The sequence below is a fragment of the Rhipicephalus microplus genome, chromosome 2, assembly GCF_043290135.1.
Source record: "Rhipicephalus microplus isolate Deutch F79 chromosome 2, USDA_Rmic, whole genome shotgun sequence".
Taxonomy (NCBI): Eukaryota; Metazoa; Arthropoda; class Arachnida; order Ixodida; family Ixodidae; genus Rhipicephalus; species Rhipicephalus microplus.
In genome coordinates this window covers 279,664,751-279,678,476 of record NC_134701.1, presented here as the reverse complement: position 1 = coordinate 279,678,476, position 13,726 = coordinate 279,664,751, and the positions used below count along the sequence as shown (strand labels likewise).

Below are 13,726 nucleotides of genomic sequence, written 5' to 3'. Positions count from 1 at the left end.
ACCATAGTCGACATCTATCAATTACTCTTGACCACTTGTTTTTATTAAATGTAAACCTGAACCTTCTAGAGGCAAAATGATAGAGGCCAGTGTACCACGCAATGTCAGTGCACTTTGAACACCAGATATTCGAAATTTCTGGAAAACTCCAGAAATATTAATATAATACTACTACTATTAAAGCAGAATCTTGGCTAATAGAACCTTCTATTCAATATCTACTACAATGTAGCAAAAGTAACCTGTAATTTAAATTGGTGACTTCATGATCACCAGCAAACTGTCATAGCCACAAATTGGAAAAACTAACAAAGTACCCCTAATCCTGCCTAATAAGGACGTCATGTTGCCGCTATTACAAGCTTTGAATGTGCCGCCAAAGCCATTGCTATATACTCATTATCAGGTGGCACAATGTCTACACAAGTGATCTTTGATGCCGGAGAAATAGCCTATTGCAAATAAAAAAAGAGGAAGCAGAGGGTAGCTGTGACCAAATGCCTGTATGTAGTATATTTTATGCTAGACCTACATTCCAAAGTCTGGCCAATAACATGCGAAGATCATGCAAGGATCCTAGCAGTCTTTGCTTCTTCTGGTAGGCCATCAGGGCTTCAACATCTATTTTTCCTGTAAAGCAAAATCAGAATCACACCCTCGAATTAGACTCGGAACCCTAAGCACAAGTTGAAAAACATAAAAAAAAAAGAAGTAATAGTTCGCTTAAATAACTACGTCAGTTTACAATGCTACCGACTGTTGAAGGCATTGGCTTTTGCCCCCCCCCCCCCCCCCCCAATGCAGAAATCCTCAAGTACAATAACCAGCTTTCTCCCTTAATCTGTGACTACCGTTATAGTACAACCTGTATCCATAACAATGCACTACCTACATATTAATCACCAAAAACCAGCAAACTTGCTCTATAAACTATTAGCATGGTCCAAGAAGGAAAAAAAAAAACAAATCACCAAAGCATCATGATATTGCTTAGCTCAGACAGTACTGTTCAAGCGAGATTCACTGAAGTAGCTAAAAAAGCTACCACAGTCTAAGGACTCACGGACGTTTAATAATGCTTCCAACAGCACTTTAAGATCCCTTTTTGCCAAATAATGTTTCTGCTCACTCAGATGAAAAAAAAAAAAGAACAAAAAGCCATGCATGCAAGTTTGACAGCTACGCCATGGTCAATGAATTAATGACATAATGAATAGTGATTATACACATTAAGATATCCACTGCAGATTGATAAGGCTGGCTCAACGGAGCACATTGTTAGTTCGTTGTTTTCATGTAAAGTAGTTATCTGTGGTAAGGCCACCACTCTCTTATTTCGATAGCAGAATCACAACAATCATGGCGTGCCTAATGTTGTGAGCCATTTGGCTTATATCAAAGCGTTCATTAAGTGTTGTAACTTATGAAAATTATATTGATATTCTGCTCTTGAGACACAAGCACGCAACTATCACTGCCAAACAGCATGCTGCAACAAAAAGAGCAATATGTAAAGTACTTGTGCCAAGTTGGAAAACAGACAGACTGAAATGCATCTTGGGCATAACGCTACTGTTGATCACTGCTGACACAGTGCAAGTGTCGCACAGTGACTGTTGCCCATGCGCTCACATGGTCCGCAAGCTTCTGTGGTTGATTGTACAAGAGTTAACTTTTCATCACCAAAATAAGGGAAATTTTTTACATGCTTCTAACTGGCGAGATTATCTTTTTGATCTTGCATAACCAACACTTACAATTGCCATGAAAAGCTCGTATGCATCAGTTCGAATTCTAAGCGCAAAAAATACGGAGACAAAAGGAAGAGACGTAGACAACATGAGCGCAAGTTATGCATATTTACCAACCTGCCCAACTCGCCCCATTCATCAGTGAATCGCGAAATTCGCATCCCAGTGGTCACTGAGAACCACTGCATTAATGTGAAAATGAGTACAAAAATCACATAACCTTAGTAACCAGGACTTAGTAGCAAATAAATCATTACACATTAATATTTATATTTGCATTTAAATATGACGTAAAATTACAGCATAACAACTTTTATTATTTTGTAATACTAAAAAGTGATTACAGCAAATATTAATGCTGGAATATGTTCCAAAAGAGGTCTATACACGACCAAGTCATAGGGTCACTTGAAGTGCTTTGAGTCAATCTACAAACAGAGTGAGCAGAAACTAAAAGAACAGCAACACTAAAATGGCTATAAAATTGTTGCAGCCCAGTGACATTTCCACCCTTGTTAAAGTGGCAAACAATGCAATCAAAATGACTACTCTCACAGAAAGCATGCAGCTTAGCCTAACACAACAAAAAGATATAAGCAGATGAAAGGCAAGCACAAACCATGGCTTGTGAGAGGCCATCTGGGAACAACTTCAACCTGGAAGGGGCACTGACACTCCTTTTGAAGCCTTTGTGTCAACTGACTAGTCACAGCCTGATAAATGCAAGTAGGATGCAAGATTACAAAAAAGTACAGTGTCTGTTCTGTTTTAGAGAAGTAGGTGTGGCAGCTTTGTATCGTTCCCATTTCCAGGAGCTGTGTTGCAAGGTATGAGGGGTTGACCTTCTTGCCGTGATACTTGAAGATCGAGTCTTTCCTTCCCAAGAAAATTAATCCATCGGAAGATTTCCTGACCCTGTCACCAGAGCAGCGCATTTGGCAGGAATCCAGGTTTTTCCACTCTTCATTTCCAATCAGGCAACGCCGTTCGGATCCACCTGAATGCAAGAGAGGCATACACCTTTTGCACAACACTAAAGACACAAAAACAAGTGACATACAGTGACTGGGGTATGACAAACCGAAATCATAGATGAGGAGAAAAGCAAATGTGTGGCTGTATGGTTCACTGGAGTGTATTACAACTCTTTCATATCAAAATATTGTATTTGTACAAAATATGGGTTCTTAGCTGAAATGGCGCGTCTTGAACAATGACAATAAGTTATAGAATTAGATATGCTACTCCGGATCTCAAGTGAAAGAAAATGGCTAGTATCTTACCAACAAAAAGAGTGCCCTCTCCTTCGTCAATGAGTGCTCCAGAATCATCTCTCACTTCCAGCACTGTACCATACAGAGGTGTTCCCAATGGTATAACTCTGCGAAAGCACAATGCAATATGAATGCCTAAATATTGAGTGTGAGGATAATGTAGCTAATTGATGTCATTTACTATTCTAACATCCCATTATACAATACAGAAGATGGCCTCCGATTATCAACAATGTGCACATAAACATCTTGCCGTGATGTTGATATAGAATATAAAACCACGAACAAAAAAATGTAAACATGCTAACAGCAAACATCCTTCTTTCTTGATGCAGGTAAAGAGCACACATCAGTCATGTCACCCTCAGCCTCCTTATGTTGTAATTCACTAATTTATTCACTAAACCCAATACTCCACTATCTTCATCTGTGTTTCCTCCTTTTGGCACCCATTATGTAAACCTAATATTTCCTGGTTATCTATTCTATGCACTAAATGACCTGCCTAGCTCAATTTTCTCACAGTGGTGGCACAGGTACATGGGTTTGGAAGAAGTTTTGGGAGCAGGCAAAAGTGCCTTTTGTAGAAGGCTTGGGTCATCCAGAAAGACGTTTCGGAACAAAATTATAGCAGCCAGAAAGGCCTTTTCGGGCAAGGAAGACCATTCAGACCAGGTGCAACGCCGTTTCACAGTACTAGTGAAGCAGCATTCGGCAAACACTAGACTAAATGGTGCAGTAGCCTTATTTAGCTATGTATGTACACAAGCTTGCACTGTGATTTTCATTCTGTTTTATAGTTCGTCTCCAATTGACCACAGTTGTGCTAGGTAGTACAATTCCCGCAAAAATATGCTCGTGTCCTGGAAATTTTCTTCTATATTAAACTTCTCTAGAACTGCAAAACAATTTTGCCATTTTGGTACTAGGCACGTAGAACCAGGTGAGCCAACCTCGATAGCTGATCACAACCTCGATGAAACCCAAACTACAACCATTTCAATGAAACGAATAACAGGATGCTTAAGTTTTCAAGTGCAGCGCTTGATGGCTGTCGCACCTTGCAGCTAAATTAGGGTGCTGCAATGCAGTAGGACGCTGATGAAACAGTTTGAGGCAATAGGGGTGACTCCGCGCAGGATGGCGTGAGTAAACCAGTTTGACGCACAATGGCACAGCTGTTCCACCTTAATTGCTCTATGCTTCATATTCCCGGTTTTATGCTCTCTAACATTATACCTAACATATTCCATTCTAATTATCATTGCAAAGCCCTGATGTTTCTAAATTAGTCACATGGATATTCAATGAACAACAAACATGAAGTTGTGTACATGCCCTGTGTTGGTAGCACTAATCCTACAGTACGAGGCCCAGCATGACACCTCTGTGATTCCGTAGAGGTTGAAGATTGCGGTCCTGTTTCCTGGCTGTCTCCACAAATTTATACAGGCTCCAGAAGGGCACTCTTCACCACCAAGAGCCAAGACACGTAAGCATGAAGCTTCACTTAGCAGCAAGTTCTGGATGCGATCGAAACCCAAGCTTTGAACAAAGCTCGGTGTTGCCTGTGAAAACAATATAAAAGAGTGTGAACTTTTTCATTCAACTTTGTCTAGCTTGAAGCTGCAATCCAGGGGCATGATTCTTGATGAGTCCACCTAGTGCACATGTCCACTTCGGCTGAGCGCATTCGATTAGTCGGCAGCCCATTTCCAGCATGAAGATAAAATGGATGAAATGTATAGTAACAGGACACTTAAACAAACTTGACAAGTCTGAGCTTGCACATGAATGTGCTGAAATGTTTGAGAACGATGCAGGAAATGTGTGCTGAGCATCCAGGTACATTAGGCAGGCTGCTGCATTAAACCTAATTCAAGGGCTAACGTGATTAGCTTTTATGCATGGCCTCCATAAGCTTCCCAGAGTGGATCTCTAGGGGAAGCATTCATTGTGGCAAAATGAATTCAGTCTTTTTCATTTGTGTCGAGAGTTATGAAAGCTGCTTCGCAACGTTAAAGTGACATGGAAGAAACATGCGCGCTGCTCGTCGAGATCTAGCCAATTAGAAAGGCCGCAGCGGACAGTCCACAAGGTGGACACTTCGAGAATTGCGCCCCAGACTTTCAAAATCTTCGAATGATACACGAATGCGAGTTTAAGCACAGTGCCCAAGTATTGACAGCTCTAACTCAAAGCACACACTGGAGCTATAGCCGAGCACAACTTTTGAAGGCAATAACATTTCCTCCTCATAGGTGGATAAATGGGGATCAGTGCAGGTGGGCCCACATTTTAAAGCAATGTCGTGAGATGGGCGGCTAGTGACTCCACTGTTCGGTTCATGAGTGGGGCTATTTCTTCCGTCATAGAGGCAATAAGCAGTCGTATTTCAGTCACCTGGGCAAGGCACTCTTGCCTTTTCAAGTCGTATCTCTCTATTGCTATAGACGTCAGACTCTGAAGTTTTGCAGACACGTAGTGCCACCTACCTACGCAGTTTTGAGTAGTGCAAAGCCCGACTCTCTTGCACAGTTTGCTGCGCAACTAGGTGCAACTAGCGCGGGTGAAACAACGATTGAGCTAAATATTAAGTGTGTTTGCACAGTGAGCACTCAGAAAAAGAGCTACGAATTTCTCTGTTCTAGTCGGATGCGTCACCAAACCACCATGACGGGCTTGTTTATTCACTCACCGGAGCGATGGTGATAACAAGAGCAGATGCAACAGCTCCGTGCTCAAGGAAGAAAGACCTTCGTCGAAGCTACTTTTGCATTGTGAATCACCACAGACGCAATAGATTCTGTGCGTAAAGGACTTCAGTTTTACCTATTCCCATAGCTTTCGCAAAGCAGAAAGGTGAGAGTGCTAGACGCAGGCTGTTACATAAGCGAATTACTCGCGTTCTCCACAGCCGGTCGCATGACAAAGTGTGATGATATAGGTCTCCTGTCATAGGCGTATTGGCCTGGGGGGGGGGGGGGGGGGCGGTTATGGGGGTTGAGCCCTCCCCACTTTCAACAGAAGGCACTGTATCTACACGCTGGGGAAACCAACAACCAAGGCAAAGTTTTCCTTCACCACGATAATCACTCAGTTATATTATTACGGGGGAATGTTACAATATAATTTTCTAACATTCATTCTGTGCCGATTTTCCTTGTCTCTTTGCAGTGCGGGCCAACTATACGACAGTTTCTCACCTTGTGCTGTAGCATTACAGATCAAGCTAGCGCTAAAGAGGGGCCCTGTAGCATTACATCAATTGTTTATGCTTTTATTTTGCTTTGACTGAGCGATGAAGTTAAGGATGGGAACGAGTAAACTTTTTATGCACCAGTCAAAGCATTTGCTGCTTCAGGAAAATCATTTTCTTTCATTGAAGCTGCTATGCGGAATCTGCTGTGAGCCGATCAATCTACTGTGAGACGATATCTTTTTTAATGTTTTAGTGTTTTCTACAAGCACCAAAAAGAAACGTTTCCGCTTAAGTCTCCGATAAACCTGATCAGCCCTGCTTATGTTAGCTTGGAGCAATGGCGCAGCTTGAATAGTGGCGATGAATACAGCAGTGAACTCAGACGGAAGCTCAGCGTTAAATCTTGTCGTCGTCCCCCCCCCTACCTTGACCTACCAGACCAAAAAGAAGGTGAAAGACTGGGTTTTCGCATCATGGAGGCTCAATTAGGAGTCAGGCTAGTTAATTTTCAATTAACTAGAATTGTCTTTTGTAGATTAAAATACAACTTGGGCAGCAAAAAAGCACGCAAGTGCAGCGCTGCCTAGTTCGTTCTCTTTTTTTCCTGTCTCTCTCAGGAAGGACGAGATCACTTATGTATACACGCACAAACTTCTAAATGCCCTTATGCTGCAAGTCTACATATTTTATTATACTCATATCAATCCATCTCTGCCAGCTGCCATAGGTATAGCTGCTGCTAATGCGACCGCAGGCTGGCCTACTTGAATTACATTTAGAAGGAGATGCCCTTCAGCTATTACAAAGAGTGTTTGGTATTGATCAGCATGTGAATTCACTGTTTATTCTGCATAGATTGTAATAAACACCACGACATTTCACAAAATCGTGACGCAATGTAACAAGCAAGCGATTTTATGGTACACAGAAAATTGTAAATGCCGAAGAACCAATGGCAAACAATATGCCGCATTGAAAATAGTTCATTTAATTTTTTTTTATGTGGTCGTTCATAAATGGTCACTATGCGATGGATCATTTTCACATCATTTGTGGCCTCGTGTAACAAGCTGGTGCTTTGTGCATGGCCCGGAATGTTTTGACCAATCATATACAGCTAAAGACCATTCTGAAAGGAAGAAACAAGGTATAGTTCAATGTTATAATCAACCACATTTTTTTTTCTTTCAAAGTAAAATTTTGATTACACCGTTTGTATTCGCGCATTTACGCAGGTGTCTGGGGGGCCCTTTAAGAAATGTTAATAGAAATTTGATGAGCGTAAACAATGTGCTTCACCCTGTGAGGCAGCTGCGCGTCACAGGACTACTTTTGGTTACGATGGACAACATGAGCGAGGCCGATCATTGGGCTAAGTAAGGCTGCCATATCGCGGTGCGTTAATGCATTGACGAAATTGCACTTATATTGAAAATGCACTGAATGAGACACGCGTGGCAGTATATCTTGCAGATGCTAATCGCTGAAATGGTGAACTACTTTACCGCTCCAAGGGAACGACACTCCCCCGCTGTCGTCCTCTTGTGTATGAGACATATAAGGCGCGTTTGTGCAGCAGTTAGGAGGTGTGGCCGTTACGCAGCGGATAGCGTGCCCAGCACTTGTGGAGACGGATTGAGGAGTCATTAATTCAATGCTTCTTTTCTTGACGGAGCTTTTTTTCTTAGACATGTGGCTACGTACATTTTTTCGACATCGTTTCCAAGATGTAAATACGTCACTGAAGTCTTAGTGAACCCCTGCACATTTAACTATATCGTGTTTAAATTCCATGAGCGGTGGGAATAAATTTCATGGGAAGCTTTCAGCGAGTACTCGTCTACGCAACATTTCTGATTTTCTTTTGCACAGGCTTTACGGGGTGAATCGACGTGTTCTTGTCAGTGTGGTAGTTGTGGTCCACTACATTGGCGTTTGAAGGGGAATTTATAACCTGACGCAACCTCAGCACTCACGTTCAGGGCACTGATGTAAATAATATGAAAATGAAGGACACACTATGGTGCGATAATTTTAATATCATTCATCAGTGCATTCCACCGTTGTCCAACAACGCTTAATTATAGCTTGACGAGTAATATGAGTGCATATATAATGTTTACGAGACTGTCATAAGAGCGGAGCCGACACTGAAAACACATTGATGCTAACCCGACATGACATGGGTGTGTATATTAAAGGGCCACTCACCAGGTTTGACAATTTTGAGCTGACAAGCGCAGTGCGTAGACGAGGCTTTCATGATCACGTCTGCCAAAATCTGCTACGCTACGCGCCGCGGAAATGGGTCAAATTTCAAGATGAAACATGCTCCTCCTCCACTCTGCCGGCGCACGCGTAGAGAATGAGGGCATGACGTGGGCGTAGGAATGGTCCTACGTACACGTCGATGCGGTGACGTTGGTCCTCTACGTAGACGACTCTGCTCTGACGTTGTCAACAGTAGACCACATGACACGGCAAAAATTATTTAACACAACATGCGTAGTTTATGTATTTGTTGCTTTAAGAGATGAATAAAACTTGAAATAAATAATGAGACGCAATAAAAAAATTGTGCGCGTCTTTCTTACATTTTTTCTCGTGAAATTCTACAAAATGTGGGGCTAATGTGCCAGCGTTTCGCATGCGTTCGGGTCCCCACGGTCATCGCTTTGAGCAGACGACCATCGTGGAACGTTCCTACGCGTTCGCGCACTCATTGTGCTCATCTACTCTACCGCGTCTAAGTCAGCATTTCCAAACAATCCCGCAGAAACAGGCAGAAGACCACAAAATAACGCTGGTCAACAAAGCAACGCTGCTGGCGTGCACGGGGGGCTGGGCTTGTTCGGGCACGTCATGCGCACGTCACCTCTTGGTCGGATGCCGGAAAGGGTGGGGAAGAGATTTGGCTTGCTAACGCTACACGGAGGAGCGGCAAGGGTTTTGAGCTCGCCTACTCTCACCCTCGTTTCGCACTGCTTCAAAAAACCTGTTTTCTCCGCTCGTAATGAACCATTTCGAAAAATTTTTGTGGCAAAACGTTCCTCATCGGACACCAAACAACTTCCACCTTCTAACTAAAATTCGGTATCCGGCCTGGTGAGTGGCCCTTTAGAGTACCTATGCAATGTTTATGTCCATGTATATTTATATCACTTGCACTGTAACCATAATGATTTAGCACCAACTTGATGTCCGCACGGTACCTTTTCCAAAGAAGATTCAAGACCTTGCAGGGTTTCGTGGTAGAATACGTGACTGCCACACGAAATTCTTGGGTTCAGTTGCTGTTGGGATCTTGGTTGTTATTCTTTACAGTCGTCGGGTCAAGGCTGCTGATGCCGGATTTTTTAAAGGTTCCCACATTTAAATTACGAACGTCTGTTGTCACTGCGCCTAGGTAGATGCAAACCTTGGGGCGCATACCCGCATACCGCAGCCTGTGGTAGGCGGGTATGTGACACACACGACTGAAAGGAAGAGTATCATGACATTACACGACATGATTTCAATGTTATATCGGGACCAGGCACATCTTTTCATACCCTTGTACTCCCCTATGCCGATTTCGGTCTATAATAAAGTGATGAGGCAATACGAGAGCACCAAGACGCAGTTGACCAGATAGGTAAAATCAATACCTTAGGTTCTCTAAGGATTGTTTCGTGTTTAAATACTCAATTCTTCGTGAGCTGCTTTAAGTTATAAAAAATTTTCATTGAATGACACAAATATACACTGTTGGGGAGGCTGCCATCAACATCATTGTATTCATGCAGAAAGTTGTGAAGTGCTCTTGATATATATATATATATATATATATATATATATATATATATATATATATATATATATATATATATATATATAGATCATTTATTTGTTTATTCAGAGGTCGCAGGTTCGGTTCCTGCCCACTGCAAGTTATCTTTTTACCCACTTTCTTTCTTCAAATTTACATTACAATTCGGTCTGATAACTTCCCCTGTACTTTCTTTGGCATTATTGTCTGTTAGATCTCACTAATATTGGGTCAAAATGTGGAAAAACGAGCCCTTAAGTATACACTTCTTTCCCTTACTCATTAATGAAGGTCTCACACTGGCAGACTTGGTACCTTAGGTTGTATACGAGGGACTATTGGTCAGCTGCCAGCTCGTAATAAGTTCACGTGCTACGCGACGCCACACAGGCTCATAAAGAGTGTGCCACACTCGCCGCCATGGCTACTGAGGGCGCTGACTGACACTCCCACGTTTAAATTCACATATATACCCTTAAAGTGGCTGGGGGGATAACTGCCATGATAGCGCAGTGGTAGAGCATCGAAGGCGTTATTCGAAGGTTGCAGGTTCGGTTCCTGCCCACGGCAAGTTATCTTTTCACCCACTTTTCTTTCTTTACATTTACATTACAATTCAGTCCGCGCCCTTAAGTATACACTTCTTTCCCTTAACTATACACACACACACACACATATATATATATATATATATATATATATATATATATATATATATATATACGTCACGTACGAGAGTGTTCCAACCGATCCAACAAAGTCATCGTTAGCTCTGACCGACACCGTTCACGTGTGTCACAGAATGAGCGCTAAAAATAGGCGCGCCGCAAATTCTTGCGGTAACGCGCGGAAGAAACGCCGCGAAGTCAAAAGAAAAAAAAAAGGGGGAAAGAAAAAGAAAACAAACGGCCAAGGCTCCCCGGGCGCGCGCTCTCCCCGCAGAAGCGTGGCTTCATCGACGAACCTCCTCACCCCCCAACGGCGGCCGAGCAAGCCCGCGATTTTTCTAGAACGAAGGAGGCGTGGTCACGCCGAGATGAGTCATCCGACGCGGAGGGCAGTCGAACCGTCTCGCGACTCTCCCCAGCCTTCGTTGCGCATCGCGCCGACGAAATGAGGAGAACTTTCTGGAAGGTGGCGCGGAAGGTATTTAATCGAGCAGCCGAGACGAGAAAGCAGGAGGAGACGGAAGTGAGCACCAGAGCGCGTAGGGATTCCGCCGTGTAGTCGGCGAAGTTTTTGGTCCGAAGGGACGAGGCCGGAGGTGAAGAGGATTTCCACCTGAGGGGTGACGACTCGAGCTACCGGCAAGAGTGTGTGTTTACCGCTATCGAGCGGAGACGCGGGGCAACAGCTGCGCGTGTGAAGCCAACGTGTTCCGGCGAAGAAGTTGAAGTTGGGAGAGTGGCCAATTGAAGACGGGAAGTTTCCTGGAAGAGAAACTTCGAGAGCTGCGGAACGACAACAACGCTGGACTTTGAGTGAGTGATTCTCGGAAGAGTATCATCTAGACTTTGGTTCCAAGAACTTTGGACTGAATAGGTTTTCTATCCCTTTAGTCTTGAGTGTCTTGGTTGTTCAATGCATGCGACTGCATTGTAGCTCGTATTGTTGTCCGTGTCCGTTGTTTCAAGTGTGGCTGATTGTATTGTGTAGTACGTTAATTGATTGGTTTGATTGGTGACATATTGTATGCAACTATTGTGGAGTGTGCTTTTTTGTGTATTGTTTTCGATCTGCCATTATTGAGAATATAATTTGTTTGTTTATCAACTCTCGGCTCTGACTTGTTCTTTGGGCCACAGCCGGCGTCCGCTGGCGCGCCAAAAAGGACCACTTCTAAATTGTCCACGCTTTCGTGGTGCGGTTTGGGGGGGCCGATACTTCGGCTCTTGGAATTAGCCCGGCGATCGCATCCCCAATTTACGGGACTGTGAGAACGTGGCTCGGCTAAAGCCCTATTACCCCCCTTCGACATCATCTGCGTAGATTTAGCACCGGGACGACGGCGCCCCTACCGCCGGGGGTTATGATACATAACAGCCGCTAAACACGGCTACATGAAAGAGGAGGATCAAGTGAGTTTTCGTTTGATGCTGGACTGGCGCCATCTTGCTGTAACAATATATATATATATATATATATATATATATATATTGTCGCAGTACAACGCGGACAAAACACAGGTACACCTTAAGACAGCGAAAGCCGCGGGTTCTCAACAGCTGAGCCACAAAATCGTCGTCTTCAGTCTCGAGTAAAGGTGGAGGCCCACTACCTCGTGTCCACTAGATCTCCCATCATCGTTTTCGTCCACATGTAGACAAGCATCATTTGCCTCCCTCTAAAAGAGCATCGCCTCGATGCGAAGTATGTAATGTTTTGCTTTTTTTCAAGGAAAGTCTCATGCAATCACTCGCTGACGTAAGGCTTCATGCGCACTACGTGAACGAGATCAGGATGGTGCTGGCGACGCCTTGTACTACACGAACTGTCAGGAACAACTTTGTAAGTGACATCACTCAGTTGTCGCAGCACTAGGTACAGTCCAAAGTAATTCTCAAGAGCTTTTCGGAAAGTCCTCATTTCCGTACCGGTGTCCAAACCCATACTTTGTCGCCAGTATGGTAGACGACTGTTCTGCAATAAGCATTGTAGCGGCCCGCATCGTACTCTTGCTGCTGGCTGATCCGTAAATGTGCAAGTTGCCTAGCTTCTTCTGCGCATTCCGTAAACATGTCGGCGTCCGGGACGATGACGTCGCCTTCGTGCGGTAACATTGCATTTAATATGGTTCGCACTTTCCGTACATGAACGAGGCTGAACGGTGTCATGCGGGTTGTTTCTTGCTTGACCGTGTTGTATGCAAACTTTATCTAAGGCAAGATTTCATCCCAATTTTTGTGTTAAACATCTAGGTACATCGAAAGCATGTCTTCAGTGGTATTGCTCTGTCGCTCTGTCGAGCCGTTCGTTTGCGGGTGGTAGGCGGTGCTCTTTCAATGCGTCGTTCCAGTCAGCATCAAGACATGGTCCAAAATACGGTTTCCCTGTCGGTGATTACGACGGTTGGTGCACCATGCCTCAGTACAATATTCTCGATGAAAAATCTTGCCACCTCCGCTGCTATACTTCTCCGGACAGCCTTTGTCTCGGCATAACGGGTCAGATAATCCATTGCAACGATAACCTATCGGTTGCCTGCAGTATAGGTAGGGAGTGGGCCCAAACTGTCCATGCCGATCTGGTTGAATAATGTCGTTGGGATCTGTACGGGTTGCAGGAGGCCAGCTGGTTTAGTCGGTGGTGACTTGCATCGCTGGCAGTCAAGACAGGTACGAACGTGGTGCTTCAGGGCTGTGGTTAGTCTCGGCCAGTAATACATTTGCTGTACCCTGGCCAACATTCTCGTGCAACCCAAGTGGCCAGAGGTAACCTCGTTGTGGCATGCTTTGAGTACTTCAGTGCGAAGGGCTGCTGGGATGACGAGCAGATAGTCAGATCCCGTCGACGAAAAATTTCTTTTGCCCCGTAAACAAAACAATGACAACACTCTTGCGAACACTCTTGGTGCCTTCTGAGATCTGCCATCCAAGTAGGTAATCAAGCCAAACAACTCAGCGTCGTCACGTTGATGCTGCGCAATGGCGGTCGTGTCGAGGACACCAAGAAATGCTGTTTCCTTCTCCTC

At 44.0% G+C, this 13,726-nt stretch overlaps 1 protein-coding gene across 5 annotated transcripts in view; it reads right to left on the bottom strand.

Moving 5' to 3' along the window:
• The window catches only part of LOC119179555 (Aminoadipate-semialdehyde dehydrogenase), a 75,094-nt gene that overhangs the window by 16,421 nt on the left and 44,947 nt on the right, over window positions 1-13,726 (bottom strand). For all 5 annotated transcript variants that reach the window (XM_075882101.1, XM_075882100.1, XM_037430677.2 and 2 more), the window contains 4 exons: window positions 4,364-4,593; window positions 3,035-3,132; window positions 2,371-2,748; window positions 533-630 (listed from right to left, as the gene is read on the bottom strand). In XM_075882101.1, the coding sequence (XP_075738216.1) occupies window positions 533-630; window positions 2,371-2,748; window positions 3,035-3,132; window positions 4,364-4,593 (804 nt within the window). The remainder of the gene's footprint in view (window positions 1-532; window positions 631-2,370; window positions 2,749-3,034; window positions 3,133-4,363; window positions 4,594-13,726) is intronic.